Genomic DNA, 25,835 nt, shown 5'->3' with positions numbered 1-25,835 from the left:
TTATATTCTGCTCTGGCCAAAGGTCTTGGGCAAAATGAGAACACACAACTGAAAGAAATAAAAATGACAAATTACTCCACTTGCTAGACTTCGATGAAGATAGTTTACAAATGTAACATATAAAAATAAACAAACTTCATTAAGATGGCATAGCAAAATACCATAGGCCCTAAATCCTTCATAGACATTTAAATGTAACAAAAACATACTGACCAAAATACATTTGTAGAAAATTTATAAATGAGTTAAGTGTGTGCAGTGCCCCAGGTGAGCATAATGCAAACAGCCACACAGGAAAAAAAAAGTTTGTTACATTTACAACACAGCTCCTTCAGCTGCCCAATGTAACACAGGGCCTTTAGAAGTAAATTGGCAACTCTTGGTTTCTTTTATAAAAGACAAGAAAAATAGCGGGAAAAACATTTTTATTTGTGGTTTCTAGGGACTTTTCCAGACACTGGTTTCTGTCTTGAAAGAAATTGTATACATTGGAATTGCAGTTTGAGTCTGCTGAGATCAAAGGTAAATGCTACAGCAGCAAAGAGACTGCAATACTATAGGCAGGAAATAGTTGTAGCAAATGATTACTGACTATTAAGAAGAAACATGAACAAACTCCTTTAACGAAAAAAAAAACCTAAAAAATTTCAGACAAGACACATCCTAAGAACATGTTAGAGAAACTCTCAGAATCTCTATCCAAGACAATTGGTTTCAGATATGCCAGGACAAAGCTATATTATAAAGATTATTACAGATAGTTTGTTTTTAACGTCTAAATTTCAATGAAAGATTACAACGTATAAAAATATTGGGGCAACATAGCCCCATCAGAAATATAAAAATTTCAGAAAGCTATCATTAAAAATAAACATATACAAATTAGTTTTAAAAACTTGAATAATATTCAATGAGGAAAATAGAAACACAGACAACTATTGAAAATTAGAAGAATGAGGATAACAACAAAAATATTAAAAATATCAAAAAACAGGCCGGGCGCGGTGGCTCACGCTTGTAATCCCAGCACTTTGGGAGGCCAAGGCAGACGGATCACGAGGTCAGGAGATCGAGACCACCGTGAAACCCCGTCTCTACTAAAAATACAAACAAATTAGCCGGGCGTGGTGGCGGGCGCCTGTAGTCCCAGCTACTCAGAGAGGCTGAGGCAGGAGAATGGCGTGAACCCGGGAGGTGGAGCTTGCAGTGAGCCGAGATTGCGCCACTGCACTCCAGCCTGGCCCACAGAGCGAGACTCCATCTCAAAAAAAAAAAAATCAAAAAACAGAAATTGTGGAGGTGAAAAATACAAAAAAAATTAATATAAGAAAATGTAAAAATGAAGAAGCTTAACAAACTAGAATACACACAAAGATATTTATAACAAACACATATATGAGTACAATTTCAAGTCACAAAGTAGAGAATCCTGAAAGATGCAAGATAAAAGTGATGTGTCGTTTATAAGCATAGTCTTATGAGATCACTAGTAAATTTGTCATGAAAATTTTGCAAGAAGGGAACTGTGTGATATTGTAATAGTCCTGAAATTAGTAAAAAAAAGTATATTGGCACTGCATATGCCCTATATATCAAAGATGCTGAAAATAACATAATGTAAGAAAACAACATTTTATTATATAAAAATGCATAACTGTCTGGGAAAGATATGCACATATCCAAAATTAGAATTCCTTAGCATTATCATAATGGTACAGAAAACATTTTTAGTTATTCTCTAAAAGTTGAAAAATAAAAACACTAATTATTATAAACACCCATTAATGTACTTACAATATAAAGATATAATTAGCAACATCAATAAGAAAGTTGAGGGCAGATATAATGAGAAAGATTTTTTGTATACAACTAAAGTTAATTTTTTACCAGAATTAAATATACTGTTGCATCTTTTAGAGATTTTATGTAATCCCCAAGGTACCACAAAAAAATCTGTATAGAGATATAAAAGAAAATTTTAAAAAGTGAAAGCATATTAGTACAAAAATAAAAATGACACAAAGAAAGAGAGAAAATTGGGAACAAAGATATAAGAATCAAATAAAACAATAAAATAACATTTGTAAGTCTGTTTCAGAAAATTAAATATATATAAAATTAACTTTTTAATTAAAAGACATACTTTCAATAAAGGGATTTATAAAAAAAAAATTAAAAACCAGGATTCAACTTGCATTTCTACAAGAGTCAGTTGAGATCTAATGACAAAGACTGAAAGTGGCAAGATGGAAGTAGACATTCCATGCAAATTTTAACCAAATGAGACCAGAAGAGGTCTAAGTAATATTACACAAGCTACATCTTAAGTTAAAACTGTCATATTTTATAAAATTTACTTTAAAGTCAAAACTCCAAAGAGACAAAGAAGGACATTAAACAATAATAGATTCACTCACTGGGAACCTCTGAAAAATTTCTATATACATTTGTGGGGTATGAGTGTGTGTGTGTGTGTATCTCACATTAAGGTTCCAAATATATAAAGCAAATATTGACAGAATCGATGAAACACATAGAGTGCAATATAATTTTTATAGTAGGATATTTCAATACCTACCTTCTATAATAAAAATAAAACAAGACAGAATATTAGAAGGGAACAGATAACTTTAAGGCAATATAAAACAATTACTTCTAACAGAGGTATAGAGAACACTCCTCAGTAACATCAGGATATACACCTTTCTCAGTAGCTCATACAACATTCTTTTTGATAGACCACCTGTTAGGACAAAAAAGAAGTCTTAACAAATCTTTTAAAACTAAAATTTTATAAATTACTCTTTATGATAAAAATGGAATCAGGGTATAATTAATGCTGTAAAGATGTTCATATTGCTCAATGTAATCTACAGCTTTAAGGCAATGTTTTTAAAACTGCTCCCTGCATTTTTGAAGAAATAGAAACAGCAACCTCAGAAGTAAATGGAATCTCAAAAGACAATAAAGTACCCACCAATCTTCAAAAACAGAAACAATGTTTGAGGCATTACAGTTCCTGATTTCAAACACAGTACAAAGCTACAAAATTAAAAAAAACTTGGTATAAGTATAAAGCTGAAAAGGTAGACTAATAAGAGAATGCAGTACATACATAATGTATATGTCATATAAAGAGTCATTTGCTTCCCCATAATTATTGCAGCATTGTTACTGAAAGCCAGTGGGTGAAAGCAATGCAAATTTCTGTCATTAAACCATTCAGCAGATTTAATTTGAAATATAAAATTACTGGAATAGGCTCGGTGCGGTGGTTCAAACCTGTAATCCCAGCACTTTGGGAGGCCAAGGCGGGTGGATCATGTGAGGTCAGGAATTCAAGACCAGCGTGTCCAACATGGTGAAACCCCACCTCCACTAAAAATACAAAAATTAGCCGGGCATGGTGGCGCATGCCTGTAATCTCAGCTACTCGAGAGGCTGAGGCAGGAGAATTGCTTGAACCCAGGAGGCAGAGGCTGCAGTGAGCCAAGATTGCGCCATTGCACTCTGTACTCCAGCCTGGGCGACAGCGTGAAACTCCATCACAAAAAAAACCCAAAATACTGGAATATCCCTCAGTTTTCAAAAAGCAGGAAATATTCTGACAACTGTAAAGATAAGTTTTGATGACATTATGCCAAATAAAATGGGCCAGCCACAGAAAGACAGAGATTGTATAAGATATTTAAAGCAATTACAACCTTAGACAAGGAAAACAGAGTGGTGTTTGAAAAGTGCTACAAAATGGGAAAAATTGGTAGTTGTTTAATGTGTATTCAGACTCAGCTTTGCAAGATAAAAACATTTTGGTGATATGTTGCAAAACAATGTCAATATAATTAAGATGACTAAATTGAATATTTACAAATATTTTATTATAAATGTTGTTATGTTTTTGATAAGTAAAAATAAACAGAAATACCTAAAAAAGATACAGAGTAATGATAGTTTTTATATTATCTTAAATTTCAAAAGTGTTTCTCCCACACAGAAATAATATAGATTCACAAATAAATAAGATGATAAAAGTAGAAGAATTTTTATGACTACTCACCTACACAGGATTAAACAACCATTCACAAACAAACTACACAACAAATACACAAGTTATAGGAAAATAGAAATAATATTTATACAGGCAAACAAACATAAACACATTAGCAATAGACATGGCTGATTCATATTCGATTTTGCTTCACACTGTCATAAATTGCAGAGTTAAATATTTTCATACACAATTATAATATAAACTAAAACATCCAAACACAATTAACTAATGTGAGCTGGAATATCCTTAAATATAAAACACAAAAATATAGCAGTGCAAAACAAAATTAAAACATGAAATGTAAAACTTATTGGACACCGTCGAGTAGAACAATATATTCATGAAAAAAATCATAGAATAATATAGCAAAAAAGTAATAGAGGTTACTTGAAGATGAAAAAAAGCTGAGAACTTTCCAAATTATGATGTAATAAAAAAATTCTTAACCAATACTACTTGAAAATATGTTTATAATTATATATTAATATAATATATAAGTATATAAAAATATATAATAATCATACTACTAATTATAATTATTTTACTTCAAAAACAAGATAAAAATAAACACTTTTCAAAATAAAAGGTGAGGGTATTCATCACCCCTAGCACAGTCCTACAAAAACTGCTACATGGTTGCCAGGCACAGTGGCTCATGCCTGTAAATCCTACAGTTTTTTTTTTTTTTTGAGATGGGAGTCTTGCTCTGTCGCCCAGGCTGGAGTGCAGTGGCGCGATCTCGGCTCACTGCAAGCTCCGCCTCGCGGGTTGACGCCATTCTCCTGCCTCAGCCTCTCCAAGTAGCTGGGACTACAGGCGCCCGCCACCACGCCCGGCTAATTTTTTTTTGTATTTTTAGTAGAGACGGGGTTTCACCGTGGTCTCGATATCGTGATCCGCCCGCCTCGGCCTCCCAAAGTGCTGGGATTACGAGCGTGAGCCACCGCGCCCGGCCCTAAATCCTACAGTTTTAAGAGGCCAAGGCAGTCAGATCACTTGAGACTAGGAGTTGAAGATCAGCCTGAGCAACACAGTGAGACACTGCATACAAAATAAAAAAGAAAGGCTAAATGAGTCCATTATGTTAAAAAATAAAGTGATGCTGAACAGCATCATAAAAACATATATAAATAAAAAACTCTCTATTAAATATATCAACACATAAAATTACTTATTATCAAAATAATGGTGCATAAAACTCTTAAATTTCCTCTGTAGAATATGAAAAACAAAATATAAATCTGTTAATAGATACACAACATAAAATAATATTTAATACCAATAACAAACTGGAAAATACAGAGTCAAATAAGCTGAAAGTAACAGAATGGAAAAACTTTTTATTACATGCAAATATAACCACAATTGAGTGAGACACTCATAATTATATTAGACAAAATATGCTTTAAGTCAAGTACTAGCATGAGACAAAGACTGATGTTATACAATAGTAAAATGGGTCAATTTACCAGGAATCTAAAACTATTATGCCTATTTATTTATGTGTATATGTATATACAACATTAGGGCTCCAAAATACATAAAGCAAATATTGACAAAAGTGAAGCAAGAAATACATAGCAACATAATAGTTGTAGACATCAAGACCCCATTTTTAATAATAAATAGAAAATTCAGAGAAAAGATCAATAAGAGAACAGAAAACTTAAGACAACATTACAGAATATATTATTTTACACATAGAGGAATACCTGAGAGTGGATAATCTATAAATAAAAAAGGCTTGTTTGGCTCATGGTTGGGCAGACTGTACAAGAAGTGTGTGCCGGCATCTGCCTCTGGTGGAAGGTTTCGGTAAGCTTCCACAATGGTGGAAGGCCAAGAGTAACTGGACATATCACATAGTAAAAGACAGAACCAAATGTGAGGTGAAGGAGCCAAGTTCTTTTACTGGGGCAGCTCTCATTTCAATTAACAGAGTGTAAACTTTTTGATTACCAAGAGGATGGTACAAAGCCATTCATGAGAAATTTGCCCCATGATCTAAACATCTCCCACCAGGTTCTACATCCAACACTGAGGATTACATTGCAGCATGAGATTTGAAGAACATGAACATCTAAACCACATCACAGACCAACTAGGATTAACAGACATGTACAAAATTTTTCAGTCAAAAGCAAGAGAATACACAATATTCTTATTTGCACCTTGTGTATTCTGTTAGGACACATAATAAATCGTATTAAATTTAAGAATACTGGCTGGGTGAAGAGGCTCATACCTATAATCCCAACACTTTGAGAGACCAAGGTGGGAGGATCATTTGGAGCCAGAAGTTTGAGACTAGACTGGGCAACGAAGTGAGACCCTGTCTCTACAAATAAACAAAAAATTAGCCAGGCATAGTACTGCATGTCTGTAATCCAAGCTACTCGGGAGGCTGAGGTGGAAGAATCACTTGACCCCAGAAGGTTGAGGCTTCATACTGAAACCAACATACTGAAACCCCGTCTCCACCAAGAATACAAAAAATTGGCTGGGTGTCATGGTGGGTGCCTGTAATCCCAGCTACTCAGGAGGCTGAGGCAGGAGAATCACTTGAACCTGAAAAGCAGAGGTTGCAGTGAGCTGAGATTATGCCATTGCACTCCAGCCCAGGAGACAGGGAGAGACTCTGTCTCAGGAAAAAAAAAAAAAAAAAAAATTAATAATAATAATAATAAAAGCTACGATAACAAAAACAATGTGGTACTGACACAAAAACAGATAAACAGATGAAAGAACACAATACAGAACACAGAAATAAACTCTTCTGTATATGATCAAATGATCTTGTAAAGTTGCCATGAGCACACAAAAAAAAGATAATCTCTTCAAGACATAAAGTTGAAAACTGGATATCAACACGGATAAAATGAAGATGGATTATTTCCTTGAACCACATATGAAAAATATTTTTAAATAAAATACCCAGATATAAAAATAAAGGAGGAAAGACATGACATTTGTCTTGGCACTATTTTCCTACACATGACATTAAATGCATGAGCAACAAAGAAAAGAACAGTAAAATTTAACTGCACTACACTTCAAAGTTTCTGCACATCGAAGAAAACATTCAATAGAGTGACAATGCCTCCTAGGAAATGGGTAAAAATATTTGCAAATCACATATCATAGAAGTTAACACTGAGAATATATAAACAACTTGTAAAACTGAACAATAAAGTTGAATAATTTTATTTAGAAATGAACAAATAATTGAACTAAATTTTTCTCAAAAAGAATACACAAATGGGAAAAAGCATTTGAAAGGAAATGCTGCCAGGCACGGTGGCTCATGCCTATAATCCCAGCATTTTGGGAGGCGGAGATAGGTGGATCACTTGAGGTCAGGAGTTCGAGACCAGCATAACCAACATGGAGAACCCCATCTCTACTAAAAATACAAAAATTAGCCAGGTGTTGCGGCATGTGCCTGTAATCCCAGCCACTTGGGAAGCTGAGGAGAATTGCTTGAACCCCGGAGGCAGAGGTTGCAGTGAGCTCAGATCACGCTACTGCACACCAGCCTGGAGCAAGACTCCATCTGGGGTGAGAAGGGTGGGGAGAGGGAAGAAAGGAAATGCAAAATTACTAATTTGTAGAGAAATGCATAAAAATCACAATGAAAAACAAGATCACTTCACACCCATTAGAATGGTCACTATAAAATTTCAAAAAAAACCACCAAATTTGTTGCTGATGCAATGAAAATAAAACCCATATTAATTGGTGGAAAACAAGGATGCAGTCATTATTTTAAAATGTTATAAATGTTCCTCAGATAAATAAAACTGGAATTATCATTAAGTACAGCAATCACATTTACGAATGTATATCCGAAGTATGCAACACAGAACCTGGGAGACATATTTGAACATCCATGTTTATTGTAGCAGTATTCACATAAGCCAAAAAACTGAAGCAACCCAGATGTCCCTTGATTTATAAACACACCAAAAAATGTAACATATTCATACAACGAAATATTTTTTCAGACTTAAAACAGATTATCTTGTAACAGTTTAAGATAACCTTTGAGAATATTATGTCACTTAAAATAAGCTAGTAATAAAATGATAGATACTATATTATTCCAGTTATATGAGATATCTTCAGTGGTCACACTTATAAAAACAGAAAGTGGAAGGATGTTTGTCAAGGGCACCAGAGAGGGTAAAATGGGTTGCTGTTACTTAATGGGTATTGAGTTTTGGTTTTATAAGATGTAACATTTCTAGAAGTCTTTTGCATAACAATGTGAACATACTTAACATTCCTGAAATATAAAGCTATTTTTTTTTTTGGAGACAGGGTCTCACTTCGTCACCTAAACTGGAGTGCAGTGGCACAATCATGGTTGACTATAGCCTGAAATTCCCAGGCTCAAGTAATCCTCTTTCTTCAATCTTCCAAAGATCTGGGACCACAGGTGTACACCAAAATGCCAGGCCATTTTAAAGAAATTTTTTGTAGAGAAGGAGTCTCCATATATTGCCCAGGGTGGTCTCAAACTTTTGGGTGCAAGTGATCGTCTTGTCTTGGCCTCTCCAAATCTCTGGGATTACAGATGTGAGCCACAACCATGCCTGGCCCTAAAATGTACACTTCAATAGATTTAAGATGACAAACTTTATGTGTTTTAAAAACAATTTTTCTAAAGAAAAAAACTTAAAACAATATAGAATTATAAATCGTTTCAGGAATTACCTTCATATCACAAAAGTGTTTTTTTCATATAAAGGAAATACATATTCATTATTAAACACATGGTAAAAATAAGACTATCTCCATAACTACTCACTTAAACAAGATGAAACAACGATTGAAAATCAGCTAAGAGGTCAGGCACGGTGGCTCACATCTGTAATCCCAGCACTTTGGGAGGCTGAGGTGGGTGGATCACCTGAGGTCGGGAGTTCGAGAGAAAATTTACCAACATGGAGAAACCCCATCCCTACTAAAAATACAAAATTACCTGGGCGTGGTGGTGCATGCCTGTAATCCCAGCAACTCAGGAGGCTGAGGCAAGAGAATCGATTGAACCCAGAAGGCAGAGGTTGCGGTGAGCTGAGATTGTGCCACTGCACACCAGACTGGGGGTCATATTTATAGATAAGCACACACACATATATAATCAGATTGTTATAGATATATGGCTGATTTATATCTTTTTTTTTTTTTTTTTTTTTGAGACAGAGTCTCGCTCTGTCGCCCAGGCTGGAGTGCAGTGGTGCAATCTCGGCTCACTGCAAGCTCCGCCTCCCAGGTTCACGCCATTCTCCTGCCTCAGCCTCTCCAAGTAGCTGGGACTACAGGCGCCCGCCACCACGCCCGGCTAATTTTTTGTATTTTTAGTAGAGACGGGGTTTCACCGTGGTCTCAATCTCCTGACCTCGTGATCCGCCCGCCTCGGCCTCCCAAAGTGCTAGGATTACAAGCGTGAGCCACCGCGCCCGGCCTGATTTATATCTTAATTAAAGCTCACATTGACTTAACGTGTACAAACAGAATTTCAAGTTATCTAAAATTATAATGCGTAAGTAAAACCAAAAAACACAATAAACTGATGTTAAGAAACCTACACTACCTGGGCGTGGTGGCTCAGGCCTTTAATCTCAGCACTTTGGGAGGCCAAGGTGGGCGGGTCACTAGGTCAGGAGTTCGAGACCAGCCGGGCCAATATAGTGAAACTGCATCTCTACTAAATACACAAAAATTAGCCAGGCGTACTGGTGTGTGCCTGTAGTCCCAGCTACTTGGAGGCTGAGGCAGAAGAATCGCTTGAACCGGGAGGCAGAGGTTGCAGTGAGCTGAGATCATGCCACTGCACTCTGGCCTGGGTGACAGAGAAAGACTGTCTCAAAAAAACAAAACAAAACAAAACAAAAAACAAGCCCACACTTAAAAAAACACACAAATATGGAACTGCAAGACAGTAATAAATGTTTACTCCTAAATTCTGGTTTGCAATATTGATGTACCATTAAGAAAGAATGTGTCTAGACAACAATATTTGACTGTGTATTCACGGAAAGCAGGTATTTTGAATCATTGGCAGGCACTGTATGGCAGTGAAATTTCAGAGAAAATGCGGTATAAACATAAATAGAATATTGTAATGAGAAACTTTTTAATAATCATTTAAAAGAAACAAGAGATAAATTGTTTTAAATATATGCATTTTTACACAAAATGAAACTGCTGCAATCCAAATTTAGAAGCGAATAGCCTTACACTGCTAAATAAAACACACACACACACACACACACACACACACAGCAGAATATAGTTAGAGCCTCTGATATATAAAACAAATATTTGGGAATAAATTATGCTATTATTTAGATTTAGGCTGAAGAAAGTGGGTGAACATCCTATAATTCCGTTTTGCCTGCAGCAAACTTAAATTTATAAGTAACTATTTTAGTAAATACGGAGTGCCTACTAACTATATAATTTACTTCAGGCATAACATGTAAATTCTAGCATATTGTTCTAAATGTTTGAATCTAAAATTACAGACAAGTTTGAAATGGAAAACAGAAAGTTAAAATGTATATAGAGAGAAACATCAGTAAGATGGAAAAATAAAAGGTGCCCTACTTTCTTATGTCCCAACAGCAAGAAAATTTTTCAGCCAATCCTGACAAAAATGCCCTCATGAGAGAGCCAGGCATCATGGCTCACCCCTATAATGACCGCTACATCGTTCACTGAGGTTGGAGAATTGCTTCAGGCCAGGATTTCAAGAGCATCCTAGGACAAATGCAGTGGCTCATGCCTGTAATTCCAGCACTTTGGAAGGTTGAGGTAGGAAGGTTAAAGTCAGAAGTTCAAGATCAGCTTTTCCAACATGGCAAAACCATGTCTCTACTAAAAATACAAAAATTAGCCCTGTGTGGTGGTGTGTGCCTGTAATTTCAGCTACTTAGGAGGCTGAGGTACAATAATCACTTAAACCCAGGAGATGGGAGCGAACCAAGATCATGCCACTGCACTAAAGCCTGTGTGACAGAGTGAGACTCCGTCTCAAAAACAAAAAACAAGACTAGCCTGGGTTTTGAAGCAAGACCCCATCTCCAAAATAAGTGCCTTTAAGAGCTTTGAGATCCAGGGAGGGACTTATGAAACTGCTAAAGCCCAAGATTGAGGAGTATCCTTTTCAGAAGGCAGGCCCTCATTCAGGTGGCAAACTACAGAAACTCTGTTCTTGACTACAGACCAAAGAAATGGCCCACCCAGCTTGGTAATCCCAAACTCCTCCCAGCCACAGTATGAAAGAGGCCCTGCCCTTCCAGAGGCCTGGAGGAAGACACCAATTTATAGACATGCAGACAGGCCTACAGACCTTGGCCTTTACTGTGGACCCCAAAGCAGTTTAATGACTCAGTTCCAGCTCCCCAAGCCAGTTTATGGCCAGTTCTGCCTACACAGAAACCCACACTGTGTCCTGGAGAAATGCTCTCTGGTATTCAGTGAAAGCCATACTCATCCACATCCTGATACAAGCCCTGCCATTAGCAGACTCGACTGCAGAAACCTGCCCTAGTGTCTGCCCTATATATAGAAGTCCTGAAGGATATTCAGTCTGTCCAAAAATAAAATGGGAGTTACAGCTACCCAAGCCTCTTACAACAAACCAACTAAAGGTGGACCCTAGTGCAGACCCAGCAGCCTTGTGATCAAGCTACAACTCCTCTGCACTATAAACCCAGAGGGCATCCCATCACCCTGGGGGCCCAAAAGAAGATCTTTACCTTCTGAAACTGGTTTATAAAAACTTGAAGAGGGCCGGGCACAGAGGCTCATGCCTATAATCCAAGCACTTTGGGAGGCTGAGGTGGATGGATCACGAGGTCAGGAGTTTGAGACCCGCCTGGCCAATATGGTGAAACTCCGTCTCTACTAAAATATAAAAAATTGGCCAGACGTTATGGTGCATGCCTGTAGTCACAGCTACTTGGGAGGCTGAGGCAGGGGAATCACTTGAACCCAGGAGGCGGAGGTTGCAGTAAGCTGAGATCGTGCCACTGCACTACAGCCTGGTGACATAGTGAGACTCCGTCTCAAAAAAAAAAAAAAAAAAAAAAAAAAAACAGGCAAAAAACCCCAAAAACTTGAAGAGCTGTTTGCTCATTCAAATTCATACACACCAATGCAAAACTATATTGTGCTCATTGTAAAATGTGAAATAGAGGTTCCTCTTCAAAGAGACTTTCCTCCTCGTGTAATTAGGAATAAATAGTAACTCCTCTTAGAAGCAAAATGTATTCAAAGACCTGTGCTGACATTCTTAGATATCTGCTAGTCGTAATAAAGAAATCAATGTACTTTGTGTTCTTAGCTCCCACATTTTAGCCTAAATATTTGCCCTGGCATGCTTATACTGGTCCAAGCAAGCATTAGGTCATAGCCTATTCCTATTCCTTATTTAGAGGTGTTTTTACCTTTCTCAGCATTCCACAAGTTGCTCCCTTCTTCCTTTGTTCTCTTCTGCCTTTGCCTCTTTTAGAAAGTTCTAAGTTGCTAGCCAATTGGGACAAATACAGAATGGGAGGTCCTGTTGTAGCCAATGGAAACTGGACACAGCAGTAGGGTGGACGCATCAGGTTATAAATGACCCTGTCTCCTTTGTTTAGTGTATTCTCATGGTAAAACTGCTGGCGAGTGTACTCTTCCTGCAGAAAGTAAACTAGCCTTGCTGAGAGATCCTTTGTCTCTCAAAGGATTTTTGTGACACCAAGCACCCATTCCCAATACCATTGCCAATGTTTCTATTTTAATATAGCACTGGAAGTATGTGGCAGAAGAATTAGTCAAAAACATTTTTTAAAGCCATTGAAATTGAAGGCAAATAAGTAAAAGTTGCTGGTTGTAGATTATATAATCTTATATGTAGAAAACCATGAATAGTACATTAAAACCTGTCTAAATTAATAAATACACTCAGTAAATTAGCAAAATAAAAAATTAACATGCAAGTATAAATTATGGTTCCATATACATAAAACAAACTATCTGATTAAGAAAACAATCTTATTTATAATAGCATCAAAATAATAAATTTTTGAGAACAAATTTAACCAAAGAGGTGAAACATTTTTACACTGGAATATATAAGATATCATAGAAAGAAACTAGAGAAGACACAAATAAATTTTAAAATATTTTATGTCTATGGATTGAAAGAATAAATATTGTTAAAGTGCCGTGTTATACAAAGTAACCTATAGATTCAACAAACTCCCTATCAAAATTCTAGTGGTGGCCGGGCATGGTGGCTCATGCCTGTAATCCTAGCACTTTGGGAGGCCAAGGCAGGTGGATCACCTGAGGTTGGGAGTTTGAGACCACCCTGACCAGCATGGAGAAACCCTGAGGCAGAGGTTGTGGTGAGCCGAGACCACACCATTGCACTCCAGCCTGGGTAACGAGAGTGAAATTAAAAAAAAAAAAAAATTCTAGTGGCATTTTTTACAGTAATGAAAAATACAATTCTAAAACATACATGAAACTACAATAAACTTTGCATAGCCAAAGTAATCTTGAGGTAAAAGAACAAAGCATAGGGGCATCATACTTTATGATTTCAAACTATATTTCAAGACTGTAGTAATACAAACAGGATGGAATGTGCAGAAAAATGAACAAAAAAACCCCCCAATGGAACAGAAACCACTACATGATGCCAAAATACAATTAAAAATATTGTTTCACATAGACTTTTTCAAAATTATGCAGATATTTGTGTGTCTCCCAAAACAATGAAAAAGCAGTCAGACTGTGCAGTCTCTTATATGCCACAAAGAGGACTTTGGCTCTAACTATAAACTTGAAGATCACCAAAGGGAAAGTAGAATCCTTAGAAAATTTAAAAGCATAAGACAGAAGATGCCCCCATGTGAAAGCAAAAAAAAAAAGAAAGAAACCTCAGGCTTCTGAGAAACTATTTCCTTTGGAACACAGCTTCCCAGATCACATTTTAAGGACTGGCTTTCTGTTTGGCCTTTGGAACTCTCACATGTCGTCTGTTGTATTCATTTTCACTTTTCACCTACCTGCGGGTTTGGCCACCATGATCTCATGTCTCTTCATACTCCAGGCCTCTTTTCCTTGCTCCAGACAAGTGATCAGGTCTGGCTTAGAAACAGCAATACCTGTTTTATTAAAAATAAATAATATAAATCTTGCTCATATTCTCTAATGATCAATCTAGTAATGTGCTTAGCTAGTAAATTAATCCCCAAATACTAATTTATAACAGACATTTCCAAATATTTAAAAAATATTTTTGATTTGTAGGTTTTTTTTTTTTTTTTTTGAGATGGAGTCTCACTCTGTCACCCAGGCTGGAGTGCAATGGCATGATCTCAGCTCACTGCAAGCTCTGCCTCCTGAGTTCACGCCATTCTCCTGCCTCAGCCTCCTGAGTAGCTGGGACTCCAGGTGCCCACCACCACGCCTGGCTAATTTTTTGTATTTTTAGTAGGGATGGGGTTTCACCATGTTAGCCAGGATGGTCTCAATCTCCTGACCTCCTGATCCATCCGCCTCAGCCTCCCAAAGTGCTGGGATTACAGGCATGTGCCACCACGCCCGGCCAGGTTCTTAATTTTACTATCCAGTACTGTTGAATCAAAAATTGGTGTTGGCAATTACATTTTAAGGTGTGGACAAAAATATTTTAGGCCACTAAATTTGTGGAATTTAGTAATCTAGAATGAAGGATACAGATCAGCTCAGGAATTTGGAAAGTTAAGGTCAAAATGAAACATCTTGCAGAAATTCTTTTCTACGTGTATTAATCCCCAAGATTTTCTTGAAAACAGGGATCTGAAATTAATTTATGCAAAGCATACTTTACCAAAAAAACATTCCACAAAGAAAAGAAATAAAACCTTCAGGGTATATTAGAAATTGTGTATTGAAGTTATCCTCACCCAGGAAGACCAGGTTTCTGTAGTTCTCTAACATCACATTTCTATATAAATTCTGCTGTGCAGTGTCCAAGCATTGCCACTCCTTCAGAGAGAATTCTATGGCCACATCCCTAAATGACAATGGTCCCTGAAAGATACACACACATACACACACACACATACACACAATTAGCAAGTGGTTATGAAAAGCATTTTTAATTTGACTCAAGGTGAAGTGAGAGAGTAAAGATAACTGTTTCTGACTTATAGGAGTGACAAAAATTATAAAATAAAATAATTTTTTTAACACAGAAATATTCTCTAAAATATTTTTAACGCTAAGAAAAGAGAGTGGCATAAGATCCACAATATCAGTGTATACATGATACTTTTCTAGATGATACAGCATAAAATTAAGGGCATAAAAATGTATATATTTGAATGCTATACATGCATTCTACAGAATGAGCTGTGTATATTTTTCAGATGGAAAAGACAGGTTGAGTTAGAAGGTACTTTTTAAATTTTAATGTGTACAATAAACTGGAGAACTTGTTAATGCAGATTGTTTTTTCAGATGATCTGGAATAAAGTCTGAATGTCTGAATTTCTAACAAGCTCACCAGTAAGGTTAATGTTTTTGGCCAAGAAGAATATTTTGTCAAACATCCAGTAAGGGGAAGAGCCTGTGTTTTTCCTAATTTTTCTGGCCTGTAAACAAAGATAAGAACTTTGACTTTCCGAAGACCGATATATGCAAAAAAAACCTAAGAAAAAAGGGCAACTGCTGGATTAACTGTGATGGTTTATGTATATTAGCTGTATTAAGATAATAATGAAGAAAAAATAATTAACTCTGTAGTGACAAAATCTGTCAGAGAGCTCTTTAACCAAGTGAATCATTAACATGAACTGCATTAGGACACATTTTTATTTTTTTTGAGACAGAGTCTCGCTCTGTCGCCCAGGCTGGAGTGCAGTGGCACAATCTCAGCTCACTGCAAGCTCAACCTCCTGGGTTCACGGCATTCAGCCTCCTGAGTAGCTGGGACCACAGGCGCCTGCCACCACACCCAGCTAATCTTTTTTTTTTTTTTTTTTTTTGTATTTTTAGTAGAGACGGGGTTTCACCATTCACAGGATGGTCTCGATCTCCTGACCTTGTGATCCGCCCGCCTTGGCCTCCCAAAGTGCTGGGATTACAGGCTGAGCCACTGCGCCCGGCCTAGGACAAATTTTTATGATGTGTTGATGCACATGAAATGACAGCATCACAGCTGTGATACTGCTCCTCCAAAACTATAGTCTGAATTTTAACATTAAAAAATCAGTTTTATGCAAAGGTCAGGATACAGATATCTTCCCTGTTCTATAATTTGTAATAGTAATTTTAAGTCATCTTTCTTTAGCACCCTAGAGAGCAGGCATCTCCTGACAATTTTTTTTTTAGAACTTTCTGGGTAATAAATGTCATCTTGTTTAACTAAGCATTTCCTTGATCCTGTTTTGCACCGAGGTAATGGAGAATACAAATGGAACCTCAACATTACATGTTTTCCATCTTTACAAATGACTCCAGCTTTCCCCCAATAGAAATCTTGAGCATCCACATCTTTTCATGTTCAACAGCCACAAAGGGAACATTTTTAATAGTGCAGATTATAAATTTGTGGTAGGAATTCTGCATGGCATATAAGAAGCCACAATGTAAAGAATGTAGAAAGGACTCTGGTATATAGAAAAAAAAACATTTTTCAGACACCCTTGACTATCATAAGAATTTTTAAAAGTAGTTAAAATAAACTCTTTAGGGAGGAGTAATACAGTAAGAGAAGTAATGATTTGCATGGCATTCTAGGAGGCAAAGTGGACACAGCTCTTGATCTGAGACATGTTTTGCTTTTAAAAAAAAAAGCCATTTTTTTCCTCTTTCTCTTCCTTTTCTGGGAATCCTTTTCAGATGAGATTCTTTGAACAAATTACAGCTGCATGTTGAGAATATGTTTTTAAAGATGTCAGCATCACCTGCTTATCTGCTACCACCAGACCCACAGGCAGAAGGATCAAGACCTTCAGAAAAAGCTCACTCATTTCTGTCCTTTATAATAGAAGAGATTCAGGAACAATGAGCTGTTCCATGGATATCAAAATATGTTTCACTTTTCCTGTTCTCAGGTGCCCTCCCCTGTCACAGACACCAGCAATTTCTGCTACAATAATGAAAACATGGGCCATGGCTGGGCTTGGTGGCTCATGTCCGTAATCCCAGTACTTTGGGAGGCCAAGGCAGGCAGATCATAAGGTCAGAAGATTGAGACCATCCTGGCTAACACGATGAAACAGCATCTGTACTAAAAATACAAAAAATTAGCCAGGTGTGGTGGCATGTGCCTGTAGTCCCAACTACTCGGGAGGCTGAAGCAAGAGAATTGCTTGAACCCAGGAGGCAGAGGTTGCAGTGAGCCGAGATCGCACCACTGCACTCCAGTGAAACTCCATCTCAAAAAAAAAAAAAGAAAAAAAAAAAAGAAAAAGAAAACATGGGCCACATTGCCCTGTTCCTACCAAACCCAAATACAAACAGTCCTGTGGCCACCCTTTAGTGCAAAGGTGGAACTTAACTCATGAATGTACCTGGAACACCTCATACTTGATTCTGGCCTCAACTTAGAGTCACATGAGGCACTTCATTACTACAACATGGCTGCTTCCCCCTAGAACAATAAACAGAATCTGTGGAAAGGGCATAAGTAAAGAGATTTCTGCAAATTGGCCATGGAATCCTAATGAGAAGCCTGGGCTGATAACCACTTAGCTAAGCATTGCCTCTCAAGTTTTAATGAGCTTATAAATCACTTGGTAATTTTGGCTCCATTCTATGTAACGTGATTCCGCAGGTTTGAAAAGGGTCCATGAATAGGTATTTTAAACAAGTCCCCTGTCAGTGCTGATGTTGCTTCCCTTGGGCTCATTATTAGCATTAAAGAAAGCATTAAGGCACAGGGTGCCTTACACTCAGCACTCTTGTCACAACCAAATACTTCTGGTACAAATAAAGACAACCCATCTCTGCCAGGCGCGGTGGCTCTTGCATGTAATCTCAGCACTTTGGGAGGCCGAGGTGGACAGATCACCTGAGGTCGGGAGTTTGAGACCAGCCTGACCAACATGGAGAAACCCAGTCTCTACTAAAAATACAAAAAATTAGCTGGGTGTGGTGTTGCATGCCTGTAATCACACCTACTAGAGAGGCTGAGGCAGGAGAATCACTTGAACCTGGGAGGCAGAGGTTGTGGTGGGCCAAGATCGTGCCATTGCACTCCAGCCTGGGCAGCAAGAGTGAAACTCTGTCTCTAAGTAAATAAATAAATAAATAAAATCCATCTCCATCCTAAAGTATCATATTCTTTGCTGGCTCATTAAAGTTTACAGAGGAAACAGAAGGCAGCAATGTCTGAATAAGCCTGCATGGCAACATGTACTAATGCAAGATATATTAAGCAGGAACTATGTACTCAAAAGGATGTTAAAAAACACTGTGTTGGCCATGACACATTACGTGATTTCATCATCATAACACCCTGAAAGCTGTTATTAAGTGTTTAATAATTCTTAGGATTTAAATAAAGAGCCCAGCCTTTCCATTTCTTCTTCTTTCTCTGTCATTGATTATTTTTTAATTGCATAGAAGAAAAGCTAAATATAGACAGATGAGAGGAATACAAAAAGGAAAGTTTAATGTATTTTAGAGTTTTTACTGTGTTTTATTTAATTTTATGTGCCTTGCAGAGCAACTACTGGATTTGCAAAAATAGAAAACAAGTTGTTAAATAGAATGTTTCTGCAAGCACTTGTTTTAATAAAAAATTTAAAAATTAAGACCCTAAAATACATACTTTATTTTTACCATTTATCTGTTTTGGGGTTTAAGGAAATTGTGAGCATGAACTCTAGAAAGGCAGGATCATTCACTAGACAAAAACTGTCACCCAGGCTGGAGTACAGTGGCATGATCTCAGCTCACTGCAACCTCCGCCTCCTGGGTTCAAGAGATTCTCCTGCCTCAGCCTCCCAAGTAAGTGGGATTACAGGTGCGTGCCAGCATACCAGGGTAATTTTTGTATTTTTTTAAGTAGAAATAGGGTTTCACCATGTTGGTCAGGCTGGTCTCGAACTCCTGACCTTACGATCTGCCTGCTTTGGCCTCTCAAAGTGCTGGGATTACAGGCATAAGCCACCACACCTGGCCCAAAACTCTGATTTCTTCTAACAAATTGTGTGAGGCATGACTCCAGGGTGGGGCCAGACCTAAATAAGGCCTCCAAATAGGTTAAATCGAAACAGAACTGGGGCAGGGAGAGGACCCTATGTAGAATTCTGTTCTCTATGCCACTGGGGTATTTCCAGTTCTGTTTTTCCTAAGCTTACCTAAGAGAAACTTAAATCCCAGAGTTTGTGTAATCTTTTTAAGCCAAGCCACTGCCCCCTCAATTTTATAACATATACTAAGAAATTTAAAGAAATATTTTAAGGTTCTAGGGTAATTTTATTATAAGATATATATGTATTCTTAGCAAGGTAAAAGAAATAGAAATAGGCTGGGTGCAGTGGCTCATGCCTGTAATCCCAGCACTTTTGGAGGCTGAGGTGGGAGGATCACAAGGTCAGGAGTTCGAGACCAGCCTGGCCAAGATGGTGAAGCCCTGTCTCTACTAAAAATACAAAAATTAGCCAGGTGTGGTGGTGTACACCTGTAGTCTCAGCTACTTGGGAGGCTGAGGCAGAAGAATCACTTGAACCTGGGAGGCGGAGGTTGCAGTGAGCTGAGATCACGCCATTGCACTCCAGCCTGGGTGACAGAGCAAGCCTCTGTCTCAAAAAAAAAAAAAAAAAAAAAAGAAGAAGAGATCAGAGTTTTTGTCTGGTGAATCCTGTCACTGTACTCCAGCCTGGATGACAGAGCAAGACTCTATCTCAAAAAAAAAAAAAAAAAAAAAAAAAAAAAGTAAGAGCTAAATAAGAACACATACACAAAAAAAGAAACAACAGACACTGAGGCCTAGTAAGGGTGGAGGGTGAGATGACAAGGAGAATGAATAAATATTTGTTTAGTGCTATGCTTAGTACCTCTGTGACAAAATAATCTACACCAAACCCCTGTGACACAATTTTACCTATATAAGAAACCTGCACGTGTACCCCTGAACCAAAATCAAGTTAAAAGAAAAAAACTTCATGGGTGGGGTAAAGTGCAATGTAGGTGGAAAGACTGTAGGTTTTTGCTACAGATAGCGGTCCCGGTGGGGTTGTACTCTGATTTATTTGTGCCTGTGCAGGCAGATGAGATTATGAACAGGTGGTCCAGAACCCTACGTTGGTGAAGAAAACAGTTTGCTGCTGCAGATTCAGTGTCTGGGGGTTGGGATATGCCAGGAGACCTGTAGACACTCTTGTGGGATTTTGGCAAGAAATACTAGGATCCACAATGCTGTGGTGAAATTCCTGAGGATGACTAGTCTTGAGAGGGATGTGGACACGTCAATGTCTAGTGTGTGTTTGTGAGTGGGTGGGACTGCTGTGGTGGCAGCTGCAAGAAAAGGGGGTCTGTCATCAGAGGTCCTTTCCTCTAAGTTTTCAGTCCATAGTCACCCTGGGAGGAGACCTGGAATCACAAGATAATGGGCAGTGTGACAGCCTGTGTACAGGTGACCAGAGCCTCCCCTTCCCAGACACCCAGAGTTCCATTTGAAGCCAGGCCTCTGTGATATCTTTTTTCTGGTATCAAATCTATAGAGTTTGCTGAACACTAAGCAATTCTCCAGCACCTACTCATTATCTGAAATTTGAATTCTAACACCACCCAGAGTCAGCACAGACCCTGATTCAGGGTTCAGTCCCACAACACTGCCCCCATTACAGATGCCAATCACAAACCCCATAGGCCCATCTATGCTTCTGGGCTACTGTTTAAAATTTGGGGATTCCCATAACCTCCCCCTAGTTCAATAATTTGATAGAGCTACTCACAGAACCCAGCAAACACTGTAGTTTATTATAAAAGATACAACCCAGAAAAAGTCAAATGAAAGAAATGTATAGGACAAAGAAAATAGGTGGGGAAAAATGAAACACATACATAATCCTGGAAACTAGCTGTGATTAATAAAAGTCATCCTTTTTGTGCTCCAGCAACAGTTTATGAAAAGAAACACTTTTTTCTTTTCCTCAGATGGAGTCTTGCTCTGTCGCCAGGGTGGAATGTAGTGGCATGATCTTGGCTCACTGCAACCTCTGCTTGCCAGTTCAAGCGATTCTTCTGCCTCAGCCTCCCAAGTAGTTGGGACTACAGGCACACACCACCATGCCCGGCTAATTTTTGCATTTTTAGTAGAGAAAGGGTTTCACTATCTTGGCCAGGCTGGTCTTGAACTCCTGACCTCGTGATCTTCACGCCTCAGCCTCCCAAAGTGTTGGGATTACAGGTGTGAGCCACCATGCCCGGCCAGAAACACCCTTCTTATTATGACGTAGAAGGCACTCCCTTTTCTTACCTATCACATAGCCAGATACATACTCTACACATTTTCTTCCTTTTCTCATTAAAAAATGAGCTGAATTTGTCTTCACTGGTCTAAATAAAATACTTTTTTTTTTTTTTTGAGACAGTTTTGATCTTGTTGCCCAGGCTGGAGTGCAATGGCATGATATCGGCTCACCACAACCTCTGCCTCCTGGGTTCAAGGGATTCTCCTGCCTCTGCCTCCCGAGTAGCTGGGATTACAGGCATGTACCACCACGCCCGGCTAATTTTGTATTTTTAGTAGAGACGGGGTTTCTCTGTGTTGGTCAGGCTGGTCTCAAACTCCTGACCTCAGGTGAAATGCCCACCTCAGCCTCCCAAAGTGCTGGGATTACAGGAGTGAGCCATCACACACAGAAATAAAATACTTCTTAATCAAACTTTACTTAAGTTTATTTTTTTTTCCCACAGGCTCCTGAACTTTGAGCTACCCTGAGTGTGAGTCAACATACAACCCCATTTTATGTCCCTCCTACGAACATGCTAACTTCAGGGTAAAACATTCTCTGATCTAAAATCTGATTTTTTTCACACTCCATTTGCCATTCCCCTCCCACCTTTTTTCTAATCTTTTATGCTCCTCCCTAGGAAACAAAGCCTTTGTCTGCCTAAACTTTACAAGCCATAAAGATGATATAGTTGGTACTTCCTCCTGTTGCAATATTCCTTTGGAATTCTTTTTTTTTTTTACACAAATCTAACTTTGTTTTATTTTACAACGTCTGGAAAGTGCCTCAAAACAATAAAAAACTTTATCATCAGTAAGACCCTCCCAGTTTCCTTTCATCTTAATCTTAACTGCATCTGCCTGTGGGGCCCCAGCTTTCCAGGGCTTTGGAGCTTCTCTCAGGATGGAAAGACTTCTTCCATGGCTGGGGTGAGCAGCCTGGGACATCTGCAGGGGAGGCTCCCCAGAAAGAACTAACTGGGCCTTTAATAACCTTTCTTTTTGTAGGCTCAATATTAGCCTTAGGTTGGAGTCACTGGGTTCAAGCTTTAATTTCCACGTCAGATTTATTCCCTTGGTTTCTGAAACTGTTTGAAAACTCCAATGACATCACTCAAACACAGTGTTCATATAAAAAAAGAAAATTTTTGGTGCTTACATTTTATACCTCAATTAGAAAAGCAAAAGCATTTATTCCTTTCAGACAATAAATGTATTATTTTATTGTTTCTATAAAAAATCATATAGTAAACAATTAGTCATGGGAACACTTCTAGGAGGTACCAAGTTTCATCTCATAAAATTTAGCATGAAACTTAAAAATCAAGATAACAAGATATGGGACAGAAATATTCACTGTCACAACTTTACCCTGCAAAAAGAGAAATTTGTGTTTTCATGAATCTATGTAACTCACCCATTATATACCACATTTTCTTGTGGAAATCTATTTATTTTCTACAGCCAAAATGGAAGAGAGATTTTTCCTAATTTTTTCCTTGATAACATTCTAAAAGCTAAGCCTTGGAATTCTGTTTTAAATCACCCAGTCATAAGCACACCTGAGAAAATTTTTAAACTCACCCTGACAAAGGAAAAGGTAAATAAGAATTCTTAACAAATGGAATATATGATTAGATTTTACTTTTTTCTAAAACCCACTTCTTTTACACCCTGTGCAAATATTTTTGTGCCTTTTAAACTTTACTAATTAAATGCAATTTACAATTAAAAGAAGCTGAAGTCAAAATAAGTGAACAAATCTTTTCGAGGTGACAAACCCACGGAGTGACAGTGCTGCTTAGAAAACAGATGTGTCTGACCTATGTGTCCAGTCAGGCCATTCAATCACTTGAAAGATTCTCCCACCCCCTCCTGCTCACTAAAGCTCTCAATGACCAACCTCTCAAGAGACACTGCACCATAGTCACCCCAGTAACTGCCCCAAGTGCATTTTATTTTGCAAGTTCTTGCACCATCTCACTGGGGTGACTTTTTTTTTTGTCTTTTGGGATACTATTTTTTCTTTCACAAATCTTAGAGAATCCAGGGGGTAAAAATTATTTCTGCATTTTTCTCTCAATGTGTCTCCAAGAAATAGAAGCTGGGTTGGGTGAAGTCAATCTTTTTTTTTTTTTTTTTTGATACAGAGTCTCGCTCTTTCGCCAAGGCTAGAGTGCAGTGGCGCGATCTCCGCTCACTGCAACCTTCGCCTCCTGGGTTCAAGCAATTCTTCTGCCTCAGCCTCCCTAGTAGCTGGGATTACAGGTGTGTGCCACCATGCCTGGCTAATTTTTGTATTTTTAGTAGAGATGGGGTTTCACCATATTGGCCATGTTGGTCTCAAACTCCTGACCTCGTGATCCACCCGCCTCGGCCTCCCAAAGGGCTGGGATCACAGGTGTGAGCCACTGAGCCCAGCTGGGTGAAGTCAATCTTAATGTCTCAAGGAGTTAGCTTTTCAAAGGAAGAGCACGCTAGGAGACTGCACTCAGACCCAGGGTATCTACCTGCTCCCTTCATAGGATACACTTCATACTTCAGGTTGTCCTATGAAAAAATAAATGACCCAGGAGCTGATATTCACTAGACACTCTAGCCAACATAGCCACCATGGTGGGCATCTTGGTTTATCCCCAGACAGTACTGAAAACCCAGGACCAGGAAAAAACTGAAGAGTGGATGATGACCCATCACCCCATAGTTTCCAAATGGAAACCTTGACCCAACAACATTCTGATAAGAACTCTGTGCCTAGGGAAGATAAAAGGAAAAGTGACACAGAGACTTTTTTACAATATGGGCGTCAGGGATTATTATTCGCTTTCTTCTCATGGGAAATATTTACAAACAGAAGACAATTTTTAAAATAGTGCCATCCAATGTTTTGTCAAAGAATTATTAATTGAAATATAACAAAATGTACAATAAAGGACAAATAATTGATAATGTGTATCAGAGAGGGGAAGGTAGCATTTGGGAATGTCAATGACACTGGAAATTTAGTATTTTACTGTGAATCAGAGTTAATCTGGAAGAACGGGGAGGAAGAGGTAGACTTGAGACCCTGCTTGGCACACATGTGAAAAATGCAGGGGAAAAGAAGTCCCCTGTGGGCTGTGAAAATAATTCAGTGGCAGGCAATTAGACTGAGGTGGCTCTAGTGCCTGGGGTCCTCCTTTTTAAAAAAATCTAACTAAAATTACATTTTTTAGTAAATTACCACATCGGGGAAAACAAAATTCAGGCTTAACCAACTATAAACTGCCAAGTAAACTCTGATCACATAACCAGAAAATTGCCAACACGATCGTACAAATTAAGAGACTACATAACTGTACCTAACCAATTACTAAATTTGATTTTCTTCATCATGCACCTTATAAAAGTCTTTTATTCAAGCTCCTCCCATAGACCACAAACTACAAACCATAGCTGAGTGCTCTACAATACTTGAACCACTTTTTAAATTCTTTAATATTTTTGCGGTGACTCCTACACATTTTTTTTTTTTTTTTTTTGAGACGGAGTTTCACTCTTGTTGCCCAGGCTGGAGTGCAGTGGTGCGATCTTGGCTCACTGCAACCTCCGCCTCCCGTGTTCAAGCGATTCTCCTGCCTCAAACTCCTGAGTAGCTGGGATTGCAGGCGCGCGCCACCACGCCCAGCTAATTTTTATATTTTTTAAAATTGAGACGGGGTTTCACCATGTTGGCAAGGATGGTCTCGAATTCCTGACCTCAGATGATCCGCCCGCCTCGGCTTCCCAAAGTGCTGAAATTACAGGCGTGAGCCACTGCGTCCGTCCCCCCATACATTTTTAATAGAAAAAAAAGAGGAACTGGGAACCCCACAGCCCAAAGCTCTTCCCTTTCATGAACCCAAACCCCGAGTCAGGATTCTCCCCCTGACAACCCTTCCGTGGTCCCTACTCAATCTGGGAGAGACGCGGTGCTGCGGATGCAGAGTTGCCCAGAAAGGGCTCCAGTCCAGGGCACAGTCACTGCGCAGGGAAGACAGTACGCCCGGGCCCCGCTGTCAGCGCAGCCGCCATCTTATGGCTGGAGGGGACTGGGGCCGAGCTGGGCAAAAAGAACTTCCAGCGCAGATTGTGGAGCTGAATACAGGGAGGCCTGAGTCCCGCCACAGCCGCTTCCCACCGGTTTCAACCAACCCCTTTCCCTTCGGGATGGCGGACCCGGCACTCTCACCATTTCTAGGCTTCCAGGGGGTCCCGGCGTCTTAGCTGTGGATCTCCCAAAACCTGCAGGTCACAGGGCCACAGAGGCTAGGCCTCTACGAGTAGAGAACACAGAGCAGAGGACACAAG

The 25,835-nt window shown here is 38.7% G+C and overlaps 2 protein-coding genes across 2 annotated transcripts in view; both read right to left on the bottom strand.

Annotated features, from left to right (window-relative positions):
• LOC100590160 (putative zinc finger protein 66) overlaps nucleotides 1-25,835 on the bottom strand; it is a 98,996-nt gene that overhangs the window by 1,524 nt on the left and 71,637 nt on the right.
• LOC100588252 (protein ZNF738) lies at nucleotides 1-25,835 on the bottom strand. Its single transcript, XM_030801953.1, has 5 exons — nucleotides 25,717-25,835; nucleotides 15,001-15,127; nucleotides 14,119-14,217; nucleotides 2,703-2,743; nucleotides 1-48 (listed from the first exon to the last, which is right to left on the bottom strand). The coding sequence occupies exons 1-5, from the start codon at nucleotides 25,717-25,719 to the stop codon at nucleotides 1-3; spliced, it is 318 nt and encodes a 105-aa protein (XP_030657813.1). The 5' UTR covers nucleotides 25,720-25,835.

The sequence above is a fragment of the Nomascus leucogenys genome, chromosome 3, assembly GCF_006542625.1.
Source record: "Nomascus leucogenys isolate Asia chromosome 3, Asia_NLE_v1, whole genome shotgun sequence".
NCBI lineage: Eukaryota > Metazoa > Chordata > Mammalia > Primates > Hylobatidae > Nomascus > Nomascus leucogenys.
This window is presented reverse-complemented; position numbering and strand designations above follow the sequence as displayed.

What these genes read in the sequence shown, in the direction of transcription:
- LOC100588252 (XM_030801953.1), bottom strand. An exon ending in CAGAAACCTGGTCTTCCTGG is followed by an intron (nt 14,218 to 15,000) that starts GTGAGGATAACT and finishes TTAATAAAACAG; the next exon opens with GTATTGCTGTTTCTAAGCCA. An exon ending in CATGGTGGCCAAACCCGCAG is followed by an intron (nt 2,744 to 14,118) that starts GTAGGTGAAAAG and finishes TTGTCCTAACAG; the next exon opens with GTGGTCTATCAAAAAGAATG.